The sequence below is a fragment of the Metopolophium dirhodum genome, chromosome 1, assembly GCF_019925205.1.
Source record: "Metopolophium dirhodum isolate CAU chromosome 1, ASM1992520v1, whole genome shotgun sequence".
In the NCBI taxonomy this organism is placed as follows: Eukaryota; Metazoa; Arthropoda; class Insecta; order Hemiptera; family Aphididae; genus Metopolophium; species Metopolophium dirhodum.
Window position 1 is genome coordinate 8,677,223 of NC_083560.1, and position 16,338 is coordinate 8,693,560.

General features: G+C 27.7%; 2 protein-coding genes across 2 annotated transcripts; both read right to left on the minus strand.

The window, feature by feature from the left end:
- Window positions 1-5,504: 5,504 nt before the first annotated feature.
- On the minus strand, window positions 5,505-15,365 carry LOC132946626 (uncharacterized). Its single transcript, XM_061016701.1, has 5 exons — window positions 15,219-15,365; window positions 14,972-15,146; window positions 14,116-14,297; window positions 13,803-13,965; window positions 5,505-5,980 (listed from the first exon to the last, which is right to left on the minus strand). Exons 1-5 carry the CDS (start codon window positions 15,363-15,365, stop codon window positions 5,505-5,507), a joined length of 1,143 nt encoding a protein of 380 aa, XP_060872684.1.
- Window positions 6,402-7,541, minus strand: LOC132935768 (gastrula zinc finger protein XlCGF49.1-like). The gene has a single exon (XM_061002381.1). It carries the CDS (start codon window positions 7,539-7,541, stop codon window positions 6,720-6,722), a length of 822 nt encoding a protein of 273 aa, XP_060858364.1. The 3' UTR covers window positions 6,402-6,719.
- Window positions 15,366-16,338: the final 973 nt, after the last annotated feature.

Consider the following 16,338-nt stretch of genomic DNA (forward strand, 5'->3'; position numbering starts at 1 on the left):
TGTACAGTACCTACATTTAATGATGGTTTTGTGTTTTATTTACAAAATAATTATAATACATATTATATTGTTTTAGATGGGAAAAACTTGGTTATATTTTATTTGATGCATTCGTTATTTGTACCTTCATCAAGAAAAATTACCAGAGATGACAATGGAAAAAAATCTGTCATAAAATATTCCATAAAAGATTCTCAAAATACATTTATTATAGAAGCATCTACTCCCCTTGAACTAGAAGTCATCATAGAGAAACTGAAAAAACAAGAAAATAATATACAGCCATGTATACTAGTTGTTGGCTCATTATTAAACCCTAAACAAATAATAGTATATTTCGATGATGTTAAATACAAGTTGTTTTCTGTTTTTAAAGCTATCGATATTTGTTTTAAGCTATTCCATGTTTTTAATCTTGAATATCCATATGAATCAAGTAACGTGTGGTTATTTTTGCAAAATTATTTTTATGAAATTAACACTAAATATGACAAAAGTTGTAGTTTAGTAAAGCAAATTTTCTCAGAATTAGATGCAAATTATAATATTTAAAACTAATGTATTATTAAGAGTTCCCTAGCCGAGACAAGCGAAGAACTTGTACACGTAGGTATAAGTTATGCAATTACGATGAGCTGGGCCCTATGACTGACAAATTCATAGGCGTACAGTACCTACATTTAATGATAATAATATTTACGTACAAAACAAATAATTATGGTAAATGAAAGAAAAACTGAATCACGGGTCCGATCAAACTTCACTGGAACTTCACATAGAAATACAAGAAACAAATGTATAAACAATATTTATGAATGGTTATAAAAATTACATTTTGTGGTGTGAAAAAGGAAATATTTTCAACCTCTACAATAGTATTAGTTATTCATCCAGGTATTAAACATTAACTATCAAAATCCTAAATTAACATATCATAATCTAACCTAACTGCCTATCTTATAGGTGTAAAAGTTCCTCGCTTCACACAATGATTTACCAAACTAAAAATGTATTTTACTTCAACCAGATCAAACTTCACTGCTTAACAGTAGCTACACGTGCAACAGTGGAATAACTGGAGTTGCAATATTTACCTGTCGGAGGCAGCCGATCTTGACAAAGTAGACACTAGCGGCCGCAAACACTATTATAATACTCGCCGTGTCGGGTGAATTCGACGTCGATCGCAAATGGCGGCACGGACTTGATCACCGACGGTCGTTGCCACAAACGCGTCGCCACAACACAAAATAGTATCTTTTCTTCCATGAAATTGTGTGTTTTGTTATGCGTTATTGGCTAATCAAATTAACACCGAGAGCGCTGTCGACGCCTATCGTACTAATGGTTAGGCGGGTACCCCCCTACGAAGATGTTGGGAGATTATATTTATTTTCCCGACATTTTGCATACATTTTGTCTTAAGTGAAGTATATTTAAATGTATTTGATAATGTTAGTAGACATTGTACTTACCAACGTATACAGTTAGCTATAAAAGCTTATAAAGTTTTGGTAGCAAAATGTATTTATTATAAAAAGTAAAATAACCAATATTAAATTATATCTATACATTCCGAATATGCCCCCTCAGTTTGATTAGTTGTAAAGTGGTTTGCCGAAATATTCCTTATATGGAATATTCGTAACTACGAGATCATAACATCTCAAGGAGAAACACTTCTGCCCTGAGTAACAATTATATACCAACACGTGAATCGATTACTTACACATATTATTATATATTAGTACGTAAAGCTATTCCTTTACAATACCCAAACGAATTGTCTACTAGTCTACTGAAGTAATACTTTTTATATTCAAATGTTGACAGTCATTGAGTGGAAGCTTGTATATTACAAGTTTACTAACAGTTGACTTTTGGCTTTCCTTATTCTTAGAGTATGGGAAAAAATCCCCATACTAGTCTCGAAGGCTTTGGAACATTAAATAACCTTGTTTCCAAATTCCAAAATATAAGCGAGTTATTTGATGATGGCAACCTTAAAGATATATTAGATTGCGGAATTATTTCAGATATTATATCTAATGATGAAGCTTTTAAATGCTAATCCGTTCTAGAATATGGAATTGGCGGTATTCAAATACGAGAACCAACCTTCCTAAAAATGTTGAAATAAAAAGCTTAACATTTTTGTAAAATCTTGTAAATATGTGTTTGTAAAATCAACAATTTCATATATCTTTAATTTATATATTTATCTTCTAAAGTTGTTTTATCATAATTTTTTTTTTTTACAAACATGTTTATGAAGTACTGTAGAATGGACTGAAAAAGAGTGCGTGTGTTACAGAATATAATAGTAAAGTAATCTAAAAACTTAAAAGGCATATAAATTAAATTTATTTATGTTTACATGGAACTCGATATCTGCATATTCAAAATTTAATTTGATATAAATCAATATCTTGATAGATACAGCTGAAATACAAACATTTATGTTACATATTTTAGTATACCTGTTATGTTTATAAATAAACAACTAACTATTTTTCCAATAACTTCTAGTACTTTAAAACCTCAAAAAATGTATTATAATTGTGCACTTAAAAACAAAAAAAAAAATGTATATATAAGATATTCTTTTTAATGTAAAAAAGGAATCTCTGGTGTATCTGTGGAAATTGGTATAATGGAAATGTGCAGAGAATTTGAATTAATTTACGAATACTAGGAAAAATGATTCATATTTTTTTGCATAATATAATGAAAGTACATCGGTTGTGCTGGGACTGAATTACATCATAACTTAAGTTCAGCAATCCGCAATAAATACCCTGAGATATTCCTGAAAAGTATTTACTATTTGATAGGTGGCTGTTTCAATAACATTTGTCTTCTGTGTGTCTCACATGAAATATAACTCAAAAGTCAAAAGTATTCAATAAGTACATCCATGATAACGACTCTGTGGTCCAGTTTATGGCAAAGGGACCGTCCATAGATTGCAAAATCTAAACAAAATTATTTCCTGTGCAATGACTGTACCGGTAGACTACCATAAAGTCAGCGGTAAATAAGTCTGTAGCATAAAAAGTCCAGTACCTACATATTATTAAATTAAAAAAAAATACGATGTACAATGTGATGCATAATCAAATTGAATGATTTACCTGACGAAATGAATAAATAGTTTTAAGGGGATTCCATACCATGAGTTTCTGTTTTTATCCAACACAGGATTTTAGACGGATTCTTTGCCAAACATATCAATTTATCTAATGAAGCGATAAGAATTTTGAAAACAGATTTGAATTTGTCGTCAAGTCTACTTGAAATCTACTTTTTCACAATTTTGGTTTTTGATTTGAGCTTCTCCAAAAATTGAAAAACCAAAATGTTTAAATATTTTTTTTAATATTACGTTTTCTAGAATTTGGGGAATAATATCAAAAATGTGGAAAAGTCGATTTAAAGTAGACTTGAAGACGAATTCAAATCTGTTTTCAGAATTCTTATCGCTTCATTAGATCAATTGGTATGTTTGGCAAAAAACACGTCTAAAATACAATGTTACGCGTGTGTTAGACAAAGACAGAAAATCACCGGGTGGAATCCCCTTAAACTCTTAACGATACCGAGTTAATACTTAATTTAACTGAGTAAAAATAATAATATATTATATAAATTAATTTTGTATGAATAATAATCTCGATATTTGTGTATAGGTAATGATAATAATAATTATTGAATTTTTTTTTAATAAATTATTTTAAATATTGCTATATAATAATAATATATTATATACAGGATTTTTTTTTTAAATTCTTAGTGGAGCGATAGATAAATGTATTGATTTTACAATGGAAAATGTATGTAAACTTTATTGTATTACATTTGCGAGTTTTTGACCAAGTGATTTTTTAATACCGATTTATAAAAGAAATTTTCAAATGTCTATTAATAGCTCAAAAATTGGAAAAAAATATTTTTTAAATACCATAAATAGGAAATTCTAATATAAAAATTTGGTGGATGTTTTAAGGTTTTACGGTTAATTGTTGTTTCATTGTCACTACCGCTGCTGCCGAAACCGACGGAGAGTAACCTCTGCGACCCAATTAAACGGTCCACACGAATTTGCACCAACATGCATCAGAATTAATAATAATAAATAGGTAAATTAATATTATACTATATTATATTATACTATATATTATTACTGTTAGTAAACTTGTAATATACAAGCTTCCACTCAATGACTGTCAACATTTGAATATAAAAAGTATTACTTCAGTAGACTAGTAGACAATTCGTTTGGGTATTGTAAAGGAATAGCTTTACGTACTAATATATAATAATATGTGTAAGTAATCGATTCACGTGTTGGTATATAATTGTTACTCAGGGCAGAAGTGTTTCTCCTTGAGATGTTATGATCTCGTAGTTACGAATATTCCATATAAGGAATATTTCGGCAAACCACTTTACAACTAATCAAACTGAGGGGGCATATTCGGAATGTATAGATATAATTTAATATTGGTTATTTTACTTTTTATAATAAATACATTTTGCTACCAAAACTTTATAAGCTTTTATAGCTAACTGTATACGTTGGTAAGTACAATGTCTACTAACATTATCAAATACATTTAAATATACTTCACTTAAGACAAAATGTATGCAAAATGTCGGGAAAATAAATATAATCTCCCAACATCTTCGTAGGGGGGTACCCGCCTAACCATTAGTACGATAGGCGTCGACAGCGCTCTCGGTGTTAATTTGATTAGCCAATAACGCATAACAAAACACACAATTTCATGGAAGAAAAGATACTATTTTGTGTTGTGGCGACGCGTTTGTGGCAACGACCGTCGGTGATCAAGTCCGTGCCGCCATTTGCGATCGACGTCGAATTCACCCGACACGGCGAGTATTATAATAGTGTTTGCGGCCGCTAGTGTCTACTTTGTCAAGATCGGCTGCCTCCGACAGGTAAATATTGCAACTCCAGTTATTCCACTGTTGCACGTGTAGCTACTGTTAAGCAGTGAAGTTTGATCTGGTTGAAGTAAAATACATTTTTAGTTTGGTAAATCATTGTGTGAAGCGAGGAACTTTTACACCTATAAGATAGGCAGTTAGGTTAGATTATGATATGTTAATTTAGGATTTTGATAGTTAATGTTTAATACCTGGATGAATAACTAATACTATTGTAGAGGTTGAAAATATTTCCTTTTTCACACCACAAAATGTAATTTTTATAACCATTCATAAATATTGTTTATACATTTGTTTCTTGTATTTCTATGTGAAGTTCCAGTGAAGTTTGATCGGACCCGTGATTCAGTTTTTCTTTCATTTACCATAATTATTTGTTTTGTACGTAAATATTATTATCATTAAATGTAGGTACTGTACGCCTATGAATTTGTCAGTCATAGGGCCCAGCTCATCGTAATTGCATAACTTATACCTACGTGTACAAGTTCTTCGCTTGTCTCGGCTAGGGAACTCTTAATAATACATTAGTTTTAAATATTATAATTTGCATCTAATTCTGAGAAAATTTGCTTTACTAAACTACAACTTTTGTCATATTTAGTGTTAATTTCATAAAAATAATTTTGCAAAAATAACCACACGTTACTTGATTCATATGGATATTCAAGATTAAAAACATGGAATAGCTTAAAACAAATATCGATAGCTTTAAAAACAGAAAACAACTTGTATTTAACATCATCGAAATATACTATTATTTGTTTAGGGTTTAATAATGAGCCAACAACTAGTATACATGGCTGTATATTATTTTCTTGTTTTTTCAGTTTCTCTATGATGACTTCTAGTTCAAGGGGAGTAGATGCTTCTATAATAAATGTATTTTGAGAATCTTTTATGGAATATTTTATGACAGATTTTTTTCCATTGTCATCTCTGGTAATTTTTCTTGATGAAGGTACAAATAACGAATGCATCAAATAAAATATAACCAAGTTTTTCCCATCTAAAACAATATAATATGTATTATAATTATTTTGTAAATTAAACACAAAACCATCATTAAATGTAGGTACTGTACGCCTATGAATTTGTCAGTCATAGGGCCCAGCTCATCGTAATTGCATAACTTATACCTACGTGTACAAGTTCTTCGCTTCACTACACAACGATTTACCAATCTAAAAATTTAATTTATATACAAATGTGTGGTTTTATGTGATTAAGACAATACAAGTAAAATAATTTCAATATAAATAACATTTGCTTTTTACATATTAAAAATCTTAAAAGAGATATATTTGAATTTTTATTTTATATTTAAATAGCCAGGCCAGTTAACAAAAATATAATTTTAAAGATTTATTAATATTTAAAAAACTAAACGTTATATTGAATTTCTGATACTTTTATTTATAAACTAAAAAAATAAAATTAATAATCAAATTTTAAATAAAAAAATTAATCAAATATTCGGTTTTACATTTTTGCAATAAATACTTATATATTTATGATTATTTTGTTTGGCTCTTAATTATACTTAAATTAGAAATAGTTTGTTAATACTAAATATTCATATTATGTAAAATTATAGTTATTATCAAAACAATTGAAATAATTAATAAAAACCAACAATAAAAATATAAAACTACTCGATTGTCACAGGATTAAACAGAGTATGGTTGGTATTTTTTAAGGAATTTTGAATTTTTTCAACGAGAAAACACTTGAACCTAGATTCACACTCATATGGATTTGTCTTCATTATGTGTCCTTGTATGCACTGTTAAATGTGATGAAAAGGTTTGATTGCAAATACCACATTTAAATTGCTTTTTTCTAGTGTGTATCTTTGAATGAACAGTTAAAGAATATTTCCGAATAAACCTTTTACCGCAGATATTACAATTATATGGCCTTTCTCCAGTGTGTAACATTTTATGATATTTAAAATTCGTCATCTTAATGAACCCTTTACCGCAGATATCACAATTAAATTGCTTTTCTCCTGTGTGTGTCTTTGAATGAGTAGATAAAGTTTCTTTCCGAATAAACCCTTTACCGCAGATATCACAAATAAATTGCTTTTCTCCTGTGTGTGTCTTTGAATGATTAAATAAAGTTTCGTTCCGAATAAACCCTTTACCGCAGATATCACAAATAAATGGCCTTTCTCCAGTATGTAACATTTTATGATCTTTAAAATTATTTTTATTAATGTACCCTTTACCGCAGGTATCACAATGAAATCGCTTTTCACCAGTGTGAACCATTTTATGCATTTTTAAATTTGTTGATCGAGAAGACTTGTAATCACAAATATCACATTTAAATTGATTTTTTCTAATATGTGTCCTAGTATGAACTTTTAATGTGGATGATTGAGAAAATTCTAATTTACAAATATCACATTTTAATTGTCTTCCTCCTCTATGAGTTATCTTAAAATGATTTTTTATAGATGCTTTTTGGGTAAATTTTTTTTTACAAATATCACATTCAAAAGACTTATTCACATGCCTGGTCAAAAGCTTTTCCCTTGAGTTAGATCTTTCGCCCAAATCCATACGGTTAATTATTGAAGAGTGGCTTTCATTGGAAACTGTTCCTTGAAATTCATAATCGTCAAAAACATCTCTCTCGGTTTTTATTTCGGTAATAATTCTGTTGTCTTCAGTTTTGATTAAAGTTCTGAAAAAAAATAGGTATTTTAAAAATGATTGCAAATTTTAAATAAGCGACAATAATTATAACAAGATATTATGTAGATTTTTATAATAAATGAAGACATTATGTATTTTGCTTACAAACTATATTACATATTACACAACGATTTACCAATCTAAAAATTTAATTTATATACAAATGTGTGGTTTTATGTGATTAAGACAATACAAGTAAAATAATTTCAATATAAATAACATTTGCTTTTTACATATTAAAAATCTTAAAAGAGATATATTTGAATTTTTATTTTATATTTAAATAGCCAGGCCAGTTAACAAAAATATAATTTTAAAGATTTATTAATATTTAAAAAATTAAACGTTATATTGAATTTCTGATACTTTTATCGTCTTAAAGACATAAAACCATACATTTACACGTAAAATAAATGTTTGTGTGAAGCAAGGAACTTTTACATCTATAAGATAGGCAATTAGGTTAGATTATGATAGGTTAATTTAGGATTTTGATAGTTAATGTTCAACACCTGGATGAATAACTAATACTATTGTAGAGGTTGAAAATATTTCCCTTTTCACACCACAAAATATAATTTTTATAACCATTCATAAATATTGTTTTTACATTTGTTTATTGTATTTCTATGTTTTATAGATAAATCATTAGCAACTACCAATAAAATGTTTTCGTCTAAAAATGAAAATAAAAAGTATACTGTGGTTTTAAATGACACACGTGAAGATAATCCAACTTCTAATTTAGATCCAACATTAAAATTAAATACTGAAAAACCAGTTAATTTGTCGATTGTGAAAATTAAGCCACTTGATGATGATGATTTACAAACAAATTTGGAAACAGAACCACAACAGATGCTACCATCTTTGGGAACGGAGCAAGTTAAAGATGATGATTTACTTCCATTAGCTTTAGCAACTAATGACGACGATACTGCAGAATTTATACGGAAAGATAACGGATTCATATTTGAAATTTCTAAAATGATTTTACTTCCTAGTGTATTTTGGGAAAGTGTACATGATGATTCAAGAAATTCAACTGTTTTTTCTCAACAAGACAATTTGTATGCCACTGTAAAAACCATTAGTTTTTATAATAGCTTTTTGCCAAAAATACAAATATACGGAAAGACATACAAATATGATAAGCCTATTAGAACAAAGTATGAATTACAAAATCTTTTAGAACAAATAGATAAAATTGAAAAATGTTATGGTTTTGAATTAGTTATCCATGGCAATTGTGTAGGTTATTATAACAAAAGTACAGAAGATGTTACTTCGTGTTCTGTCTGTCAAGAGAATTTTCATCTAAAACCAAAACTACTGAAAGTCTTGAATAAAATGTGAGTTTTCTGGGTGTTTCTAAGTCCTAACATAAGACACTTAATATTTCAAAAACTATTAATAATTTTAAAAATATTTTTTTTAAGTCATTGATTGACATTTTTATCAAATTAACAAAACAATATATATTATTTAGTATTTTTATCATTATTTTTAAATTGTTAACTTTATTTATGATGACTTTCATTTTTAACTTCATATTCTAAAGTTGAATGGCTTTTGGAGTACTTAGATATATTAAAATTGAATTTTAATATAACGAGTAGTTTATTCATTTACGATTAACACTTAAACAAACGATTGATATTAAAAAATATCAGAAAAAGGGAATTTGTTTTATACTATGTTAAGATTAAATAATAAATATAATGCGATTCTTATGAATGATACATATAGCATAAACATTTTTTTTTATTATTTTCAACCACATTACTAAGTATTTATATATATAAAAAATAAAAATAAATTACTTAACTTAAGCTAGTTATAATTTTCCTTATAAATTTTAACTTAACTGAGTTAAAATAAAAAGTAGGATAACTATTAACTTTAAACTTTTTCAAATGTTTTCTATCAACTTAATTTAACTCAATTAAAAATGATCATTGACTTGCCCAGGTTTGTAAGCTACTATAAGTTACTTGGTATGTTAACTTACTTAAACAAACGGTTCTATTACAAAATATCTACAAGCACTCAATTAAAAAATATGTTTATAATAATTGAATAAAACTGTATTGTTTATTATTTTATTACAGTGGTACTGATGGTGATAAAGAAAAGAAAAAAAGAGAAGGGTCTAAACGGAAGAGAGATTGTTTTGCATCAAAGAAAACTTACTGTTCAGTAAGTTTTTTATTTATGTTTTTACATAACCAAAACAGTTTTATAGCTAATACATTTTGTGTTTAGTCTACAAGTAATAAGAAGACACCCATGTTATCATACAAACAGAAACTTAGAGTTGTATCCAAAGCAGCTATATCTGCTAGTGAGGATGATAGAACCGGCGGTGAAGTAAAACAACGGATTTCTGGACAGTTCGTATAATTCTTTCTATTAGTTTTAGGTGTATTATTTAAATGTGTTTTTTCAATATCTAAAGGCTTAAAAAAATTACATAATATAGAATATTTGCAGTTTTTGTTGTTGATTTAATACAAAGCGATAAGTCAAATTCAGAGTATAATAACTGCAAACAAGGAATTTCTTACCTTTTAACACCTATCTAATACTATTTTTCTTTTATTTTCAATTTTCTCATATAGATAAGAACTATAGGTCTAAGGTACCAAACTTGAGCATAAACATGTTAAAAAGTTTAAGTTTAAAGTTAAGTTTATTTTTTTATCTAAACTTTTTTTAATTTAATATTCATTAACTTTATTTTGTAATTTAACTGATTTTTATAAACATTAACTTATAAATAATTATGTGTCCCGCCAGAGATTTGTTTTTTTAATAAATATATTTGTACAAAATGAATATTCCATATTTCTTCCAATTATAATATTAATATAAGATGTAATGAATTGCAACCATTTAGATTGATAAAAAAAAAATCATGTGTGAGCTACCTTTTACCTATCTGCAGCCTATATGAGTTTAAAAATCAAGTTATATACTTTTAGTTTAATTAATTGATACTTATTTAATTAACTGATTTTGTAACAATAATTTTTTTATTTTCAGGAGCGGATCAGGTTCTAGAACCGGCTTAGCTTGACCAGCTACATAATTAAACTGTACAATTGACAAATTATTTAATATTATAAATACTTTTTAAGACAATAGGTTTATATTATTTTCATTTTTTGTTTATATATCAAATACGTATTTTTAATCATACTGAGTGACAGTATTTTGTCAATCAATCATTAATAAAAAAAAAAAAAAAAAAAAAAACAAAAAAATTAATTAACAACTACCTAGTATTAGTTGTCCCATCTTTTGGCTAGACTAATTTTATTTTTTGCCGTGTGATTTAATTACTGTAGTTTTCTTCAATATAATATGTAAGATAATTTTTAATTATTCTTTTTTGTCCCTAATAACAATTCCTGTTACGTTCAATACAGAATTAACTCCTTGTTGACTGTCTATTTGACAATGATAAGTGGTTAAGAACAGACTGAATAGGAAAATAATTGTTGTTAATGTAATAATGTAAAAATAATAATACTTTATTTTTTTTTATTGATTTATTGAATGTTTTATATTGGTATTATTTTTACTCTAGCCTCTGATAATACTTCTCCATATCTTCAATGCTCTGTGGCTCATATTTCTGGAAATGTTTTTATATCATTCCCATACCCAAGCCGAAAAAAATGTCCACAGTCTACTGACCTGTAGTACTTTCTTTCATAGTATGTAAAATACAAGAATTCACTTTTAAAAATCGCCTCAATTGGGTTATACACAAAATGTTCTCCTTCTACACTACATTTTTGAATATTCCGCGAGGTTTAGGTACTAGTAATCTACTGACTTAAATATTCTTATTTAGTAGGTATCTACATTAAACTTTTACATATTATACCTAACCAGTAAATAAAATACTATTATAATGAATGAAAAGATGATCATATAGCAGAAGAACAATCATAATGATCATTAAAGTTCACACTTTTTTTAAAAGTTGCATTTTGTCCGGAGTCACCCGTAAAATGGGGTGCCTTCGGACACGTACCTATAAGATTTCATTAAAAACTGATGTTATAATTACAATAAGTGACTTCGGACAATATAGATATTTTTAAAAAAAATTTAATGAATTAAAATAAAAAAAATGTTTAATTTCATATGACTTCTCCAGTCTCATTGGTCAAAATTTAAATTGTTAAGCTATTTCAAATCGAAAAAAAGGAAAATTATAATAAAAATCTAATTACGCAAATCACAAAATAAGTAAATCGATATTGTGTTTAGTTATACAAATCATTAATTTATAAAATCAATGCTCAATAGGTAAATTAATTTAATTTTAATTCAGAAAAAACAAATATCCATAGGTTAGTTTATCAGAAATTAAAATAGAAAATTTTAATTTTGATTTCAATCTCTATCCTTCAGTAAGTTTTATTATATGGTAGGTATAGCCCAAAATCAAAAGGCTAAAGAAGTATTAACCGGGAAAATGCACCCAAAGAAATATCCAGGTAAAATTGAAAATAAGTTAGGTTAAACCAACAAAAAATTTGTTAACATACGTTCTACAAACTATTTATTGATGTCACAAATTAATTTTCATCAAAACAATCATTATGCCTGTTAATTTATTCTAGCTAACTTATAGGTAAGATTAATGAAATTTTTGTTAACATTACCATTCACACCTTATTAATAATTATTGAACCATATGTAATAATAACAAACTTGCTCATTATTGTTACCTACCTAAGATAATACTATATAGGTAGAATCTAGCAAACTGATAGATAGGATTAATGAAATTTGTGTTAACATTACAAGTCATACTTTATTAATAATTACCGAACTGGTTATTACATTAACAAACTTCCGCGTTATTGTTACCTATAAGAGGTAACCTACTATAGGTAAAATCAATAAAATAATTATTGATAATAAAATTGGTGTTTTTATCAATTATCATATTGTCCAGATATCAGATATTTAGGCTAAACAAAAGCTAAAATATAAAAAAAAAATTCTGCTTAAGAATGACATTTTTGTTCCTTTAGAAACAGTTAATACTATATCATGTTATGTTCAATAATGATGAATATGATAAAATTTAAAGATCCAGACCATAGAGTAATAGGTAATAAAAATATAAAATAAAAAAACTATTTACTATAGATATAATTATTTATTTATAATCTTTTTTAAACAAATGGTTCTAGTATATAGAAAATATTAATACAAATTAAAAATTATAATGTAAAACTAGATATAACAAAAAAAAAAAAAAAATGAAGAACTGTTGTTCCTAAACGACTTACGATTACAAAAAAAAATATATACTTATAGGTACTTATAAATCATAAATGTTGGGTTTGTAATATAAAAAAAAATTAAAATTGGCTAGGGAACTCTTAATAATACATTAGTTTTAAATATTATAATTTGCATCTAATTCTGAGAAAATTTGCTTTACTAAACTACAACTTTTGTCATATTTAGTGTTAATTTCATAAAAATAATTTTGCAAAAATAACCACACGTTACTTGATTCATATGGATATTCAAGATTAAAAACATGGAATAGCTTAAAACAAATATCGATAGCTTTAAAAACAGAAAACAACTTGTATTTAACATCATCGAAATATACTATTATTTGTTTAGGGTTTAATAATGAGCCAACAACTAGTATACATGGCTGTATATTATTTTCTTGTTTTTTCAGTTTCTCTATGATGACTTCTAGTTCAAGGGGAGTAGATGCTTCTATAATAAATGTATTTTGAGAATCTTTTATGGATTTTATGACAGATTTTTTTCCATTGTCATCTCTGGTAATTTTTCTTGATGAAGGTACAAATAACGAATGCATCAAATAAAATATAACCAAGTTTTTCCCATCTAAAACAATATAATATGTATTATAATTATTTTGTAAATTAAACACGTTTCGAATTATCAAGGTGACCAAAATGCATGTATTTTCTTATAATTTAGTGGTTTTCCCAGGGGACCAAGCGTTTAGTTAGTTTAGGAGTTTTTCGAATTATTGAGTGACGATAGTATAACCATAGTCAAAAATGTAGAAAGTAAAAAATTCTAATCTACTTATTCATTAAAACTTACTTTCGCATAAATCAGGAGATTCTTTTAATTGATTTAATAATATTTTACTTGCATTATCTTTTATTCTTTCGTCAAATATTTTCAATAGCAAAGATGACTTTCTTTCAAATTTGGCTGGTAGGTTTTTAAAGTTTGAGTACATGTGACAGAAATCTATCTCTACCTAAACAATATAAAATATTATTTTTAGTAAATGTATTATCTTTATATGTAAAAAGATTAGATTTATAATTTTGTAGTTAATAGATTGAAATTATAATTATTTTAGTGATTTTTACTGATATGAACACAATGTATAGAGTATAATATTTACCAATTTATAGCCCATTGGTTGAGTAAACTGTATCCATTTTTTGAAAATAGACGCTGTGTTGTTATTCTTAATATATTGAAGCCTAAAATTGTTAGTTTTTTTCCAAATTGTCTCAATTTCAGGCCAAGTTAAGTCTGAATCTTGTAAACTTGCACACAAATCTTCAGATTCGGGTTCCATTTCTATGTAGAACATAATATACAATAGATATTTGATACCAATTATAATCTTTATAATAACTAATATAATATAAATAGTACCAAAAAAATACGTACATTTATATTATGATGTATATACTATATTATATATATTGTGATGGATATAAAAATTACTAAATATAACATTTCAAATCCTACCATTATAGGTAACATACAATTTTGAATTTATTTTGCATAATATAATATGTTTTTAAAATGTTATGTCATGGCTGTACCTAATAAGAAATATTAGGAGATGAATTATATTATTATTAAATCAACATTGTTTTTTAGAACATTATAGTTTATAGACCTACCTAATTTTGAAAATAAAAATCAAGCATTTTAAATTTGTTTTTCATAACTGCTAAATTTTTAGTTTCAAAATTTGGTAGGTCTTTAAATTATAATGTTCTAAAAAACAATGTTGATTTAATAATATAATTCATCTTCTAATATTTCTTATTAGGTACAGCCATGACATTACATTTTAAAAACATTATATTAAGCATAATAAATTCAAAATTTATGTTACCTATAATAGTAGGATTTGAAATGTCATATTTAGTAATTTTTAAATCCATCATATACATATTTTTTTGATACTTATTTATATTATATTATGTATTATAATTTATAACACTTCATACATAACTTACCGAGTGAATAATCAAGTCGATCTTCAGATCTACATAGAATTTTCTTATTATTCTCGTATGTTTTACTAGTGGAATTTAATCCAACACTTTGTAATTTCTTCATTGTATTGAAATATTTTGAGTAAAGTTTCCCTTTTGGAGCTTTACAAGATACATCCCTTAGAAAATATACATCCTAAAAATATACTCATCATTAGTTATTAATAATATTAAAATCGAATTTAGGTTATAGTTAAAAATTGTCTACCTTTATTTCTGATGGAAATGACAGTAAAATAGCATTGGCTATATCATTGGATAGATTAATAGTCATAGTCTGATTTCTCTTAATCAAATCATTAATGATAATATTAGGAGTTTCCTTATAAAATGGTTTGTTAAAAATTGTATACATAATAACAAATTAAGTTCATTGATGTTGTTGCGCCATCAAACTCCTACCTTGAGGCGGTTAATTTGACGACTCGCGTCGGTTAGTAAACTTATGTGTGTGGAACAAAAAAGTCAAGACAAATTTTGACTGTAGTGATAGGAACCCGTATTTTGGTTTATTACATAATAATATAATTTAACAACAAACACAAGAGAAATTATGTACTAAGTTCCTACGCGCAATATAGATAATCAGAAAGAAAAACAATAAAATAATATACAACATTGAGTAGGTACAGAAAATAACAACAACAAAAAAAATGATACGACTGTGAGATTGATTACAGCTATTGACGGCGGCTCTCGTACAATTACTAGTGTACAGCGTACGGTGATCCGACGGAGTGGTATCAACAGGCTTGGCGACGGTGATAACGGCAACGGGGCAATAAACCCACCGTTTAACGTGATAGGACGGCAGGTAACAACGGCACGTACGATGTTCGCTCGCGGCGGCCCACAATTACGTAACTTTCGTTACCGACAGCGGCGGTCGACGCGACGTTCAAGAGTAACTCGTAGTACACGGCAGCGGAACAACGAACAACAAATTGGCGATCGTCAACAGTGATGGACAGCAAGAAGACGGGTCCACACGACGAACGGCAACAACAGCGTTAAAACTTTAAGACGTAATTAATGACGCGTTTTAACAGACGACAGACGCGTACACCAGTCGTGCAGGTCCGGAGCATACTAGAGTGGTGGCGGGACATTGTACGCCACACAAAAAAACTGGCGGCACAGATAGCCGATAACGATAATCGCCGTTGACCGGTGCGATTTGCCACCGGGACCAAAGTCCACAGGTAATCGCGGACTTGTGCACACGCACGCAAAAACCGGTCAAAGCGGCGGCGACGTTGATAGTCTAAGTCTTCAACATTCTCCCCCATGGGAGGGTGCGATGATCCAGCCTCACATCTTTTGGTTAC

What these genes read in the sequence shown, in the direction of transcription:
- LOC132935768 (XM_061002381.1), bottom strand. Translation starts at nt 7,541, where the DNA reads ATGGATTTGGGCGAAAGATCTAACTCAAGGGAAAAGCTTTTGACCAGG.
- LOC132946626 (XM_061016701.1), bottom strand. Translation starts at nt 15,365, where the DNA reads ATGTATACAATTTTTAACAAACCATTTTATAAGGAAACTCCTAATATT. An exon ending in TCGACTTGATTATTCACTCG is followed by an intron (nt 14,298 to 14,971) that starts GTAAGTTATGTA and finishes TGTTCTACATAG; the next exon opens with AAATGGAACCCGAATCTGAA. An exon ending in AACCAATGGGCTATAAATTG is followed by an intron (nt 13,966 to 14,115) that starts GTAAATATTATA and finishes TATATTGTTTAG; the next exon opens with GTAGAGATAGATTTCTGTCA.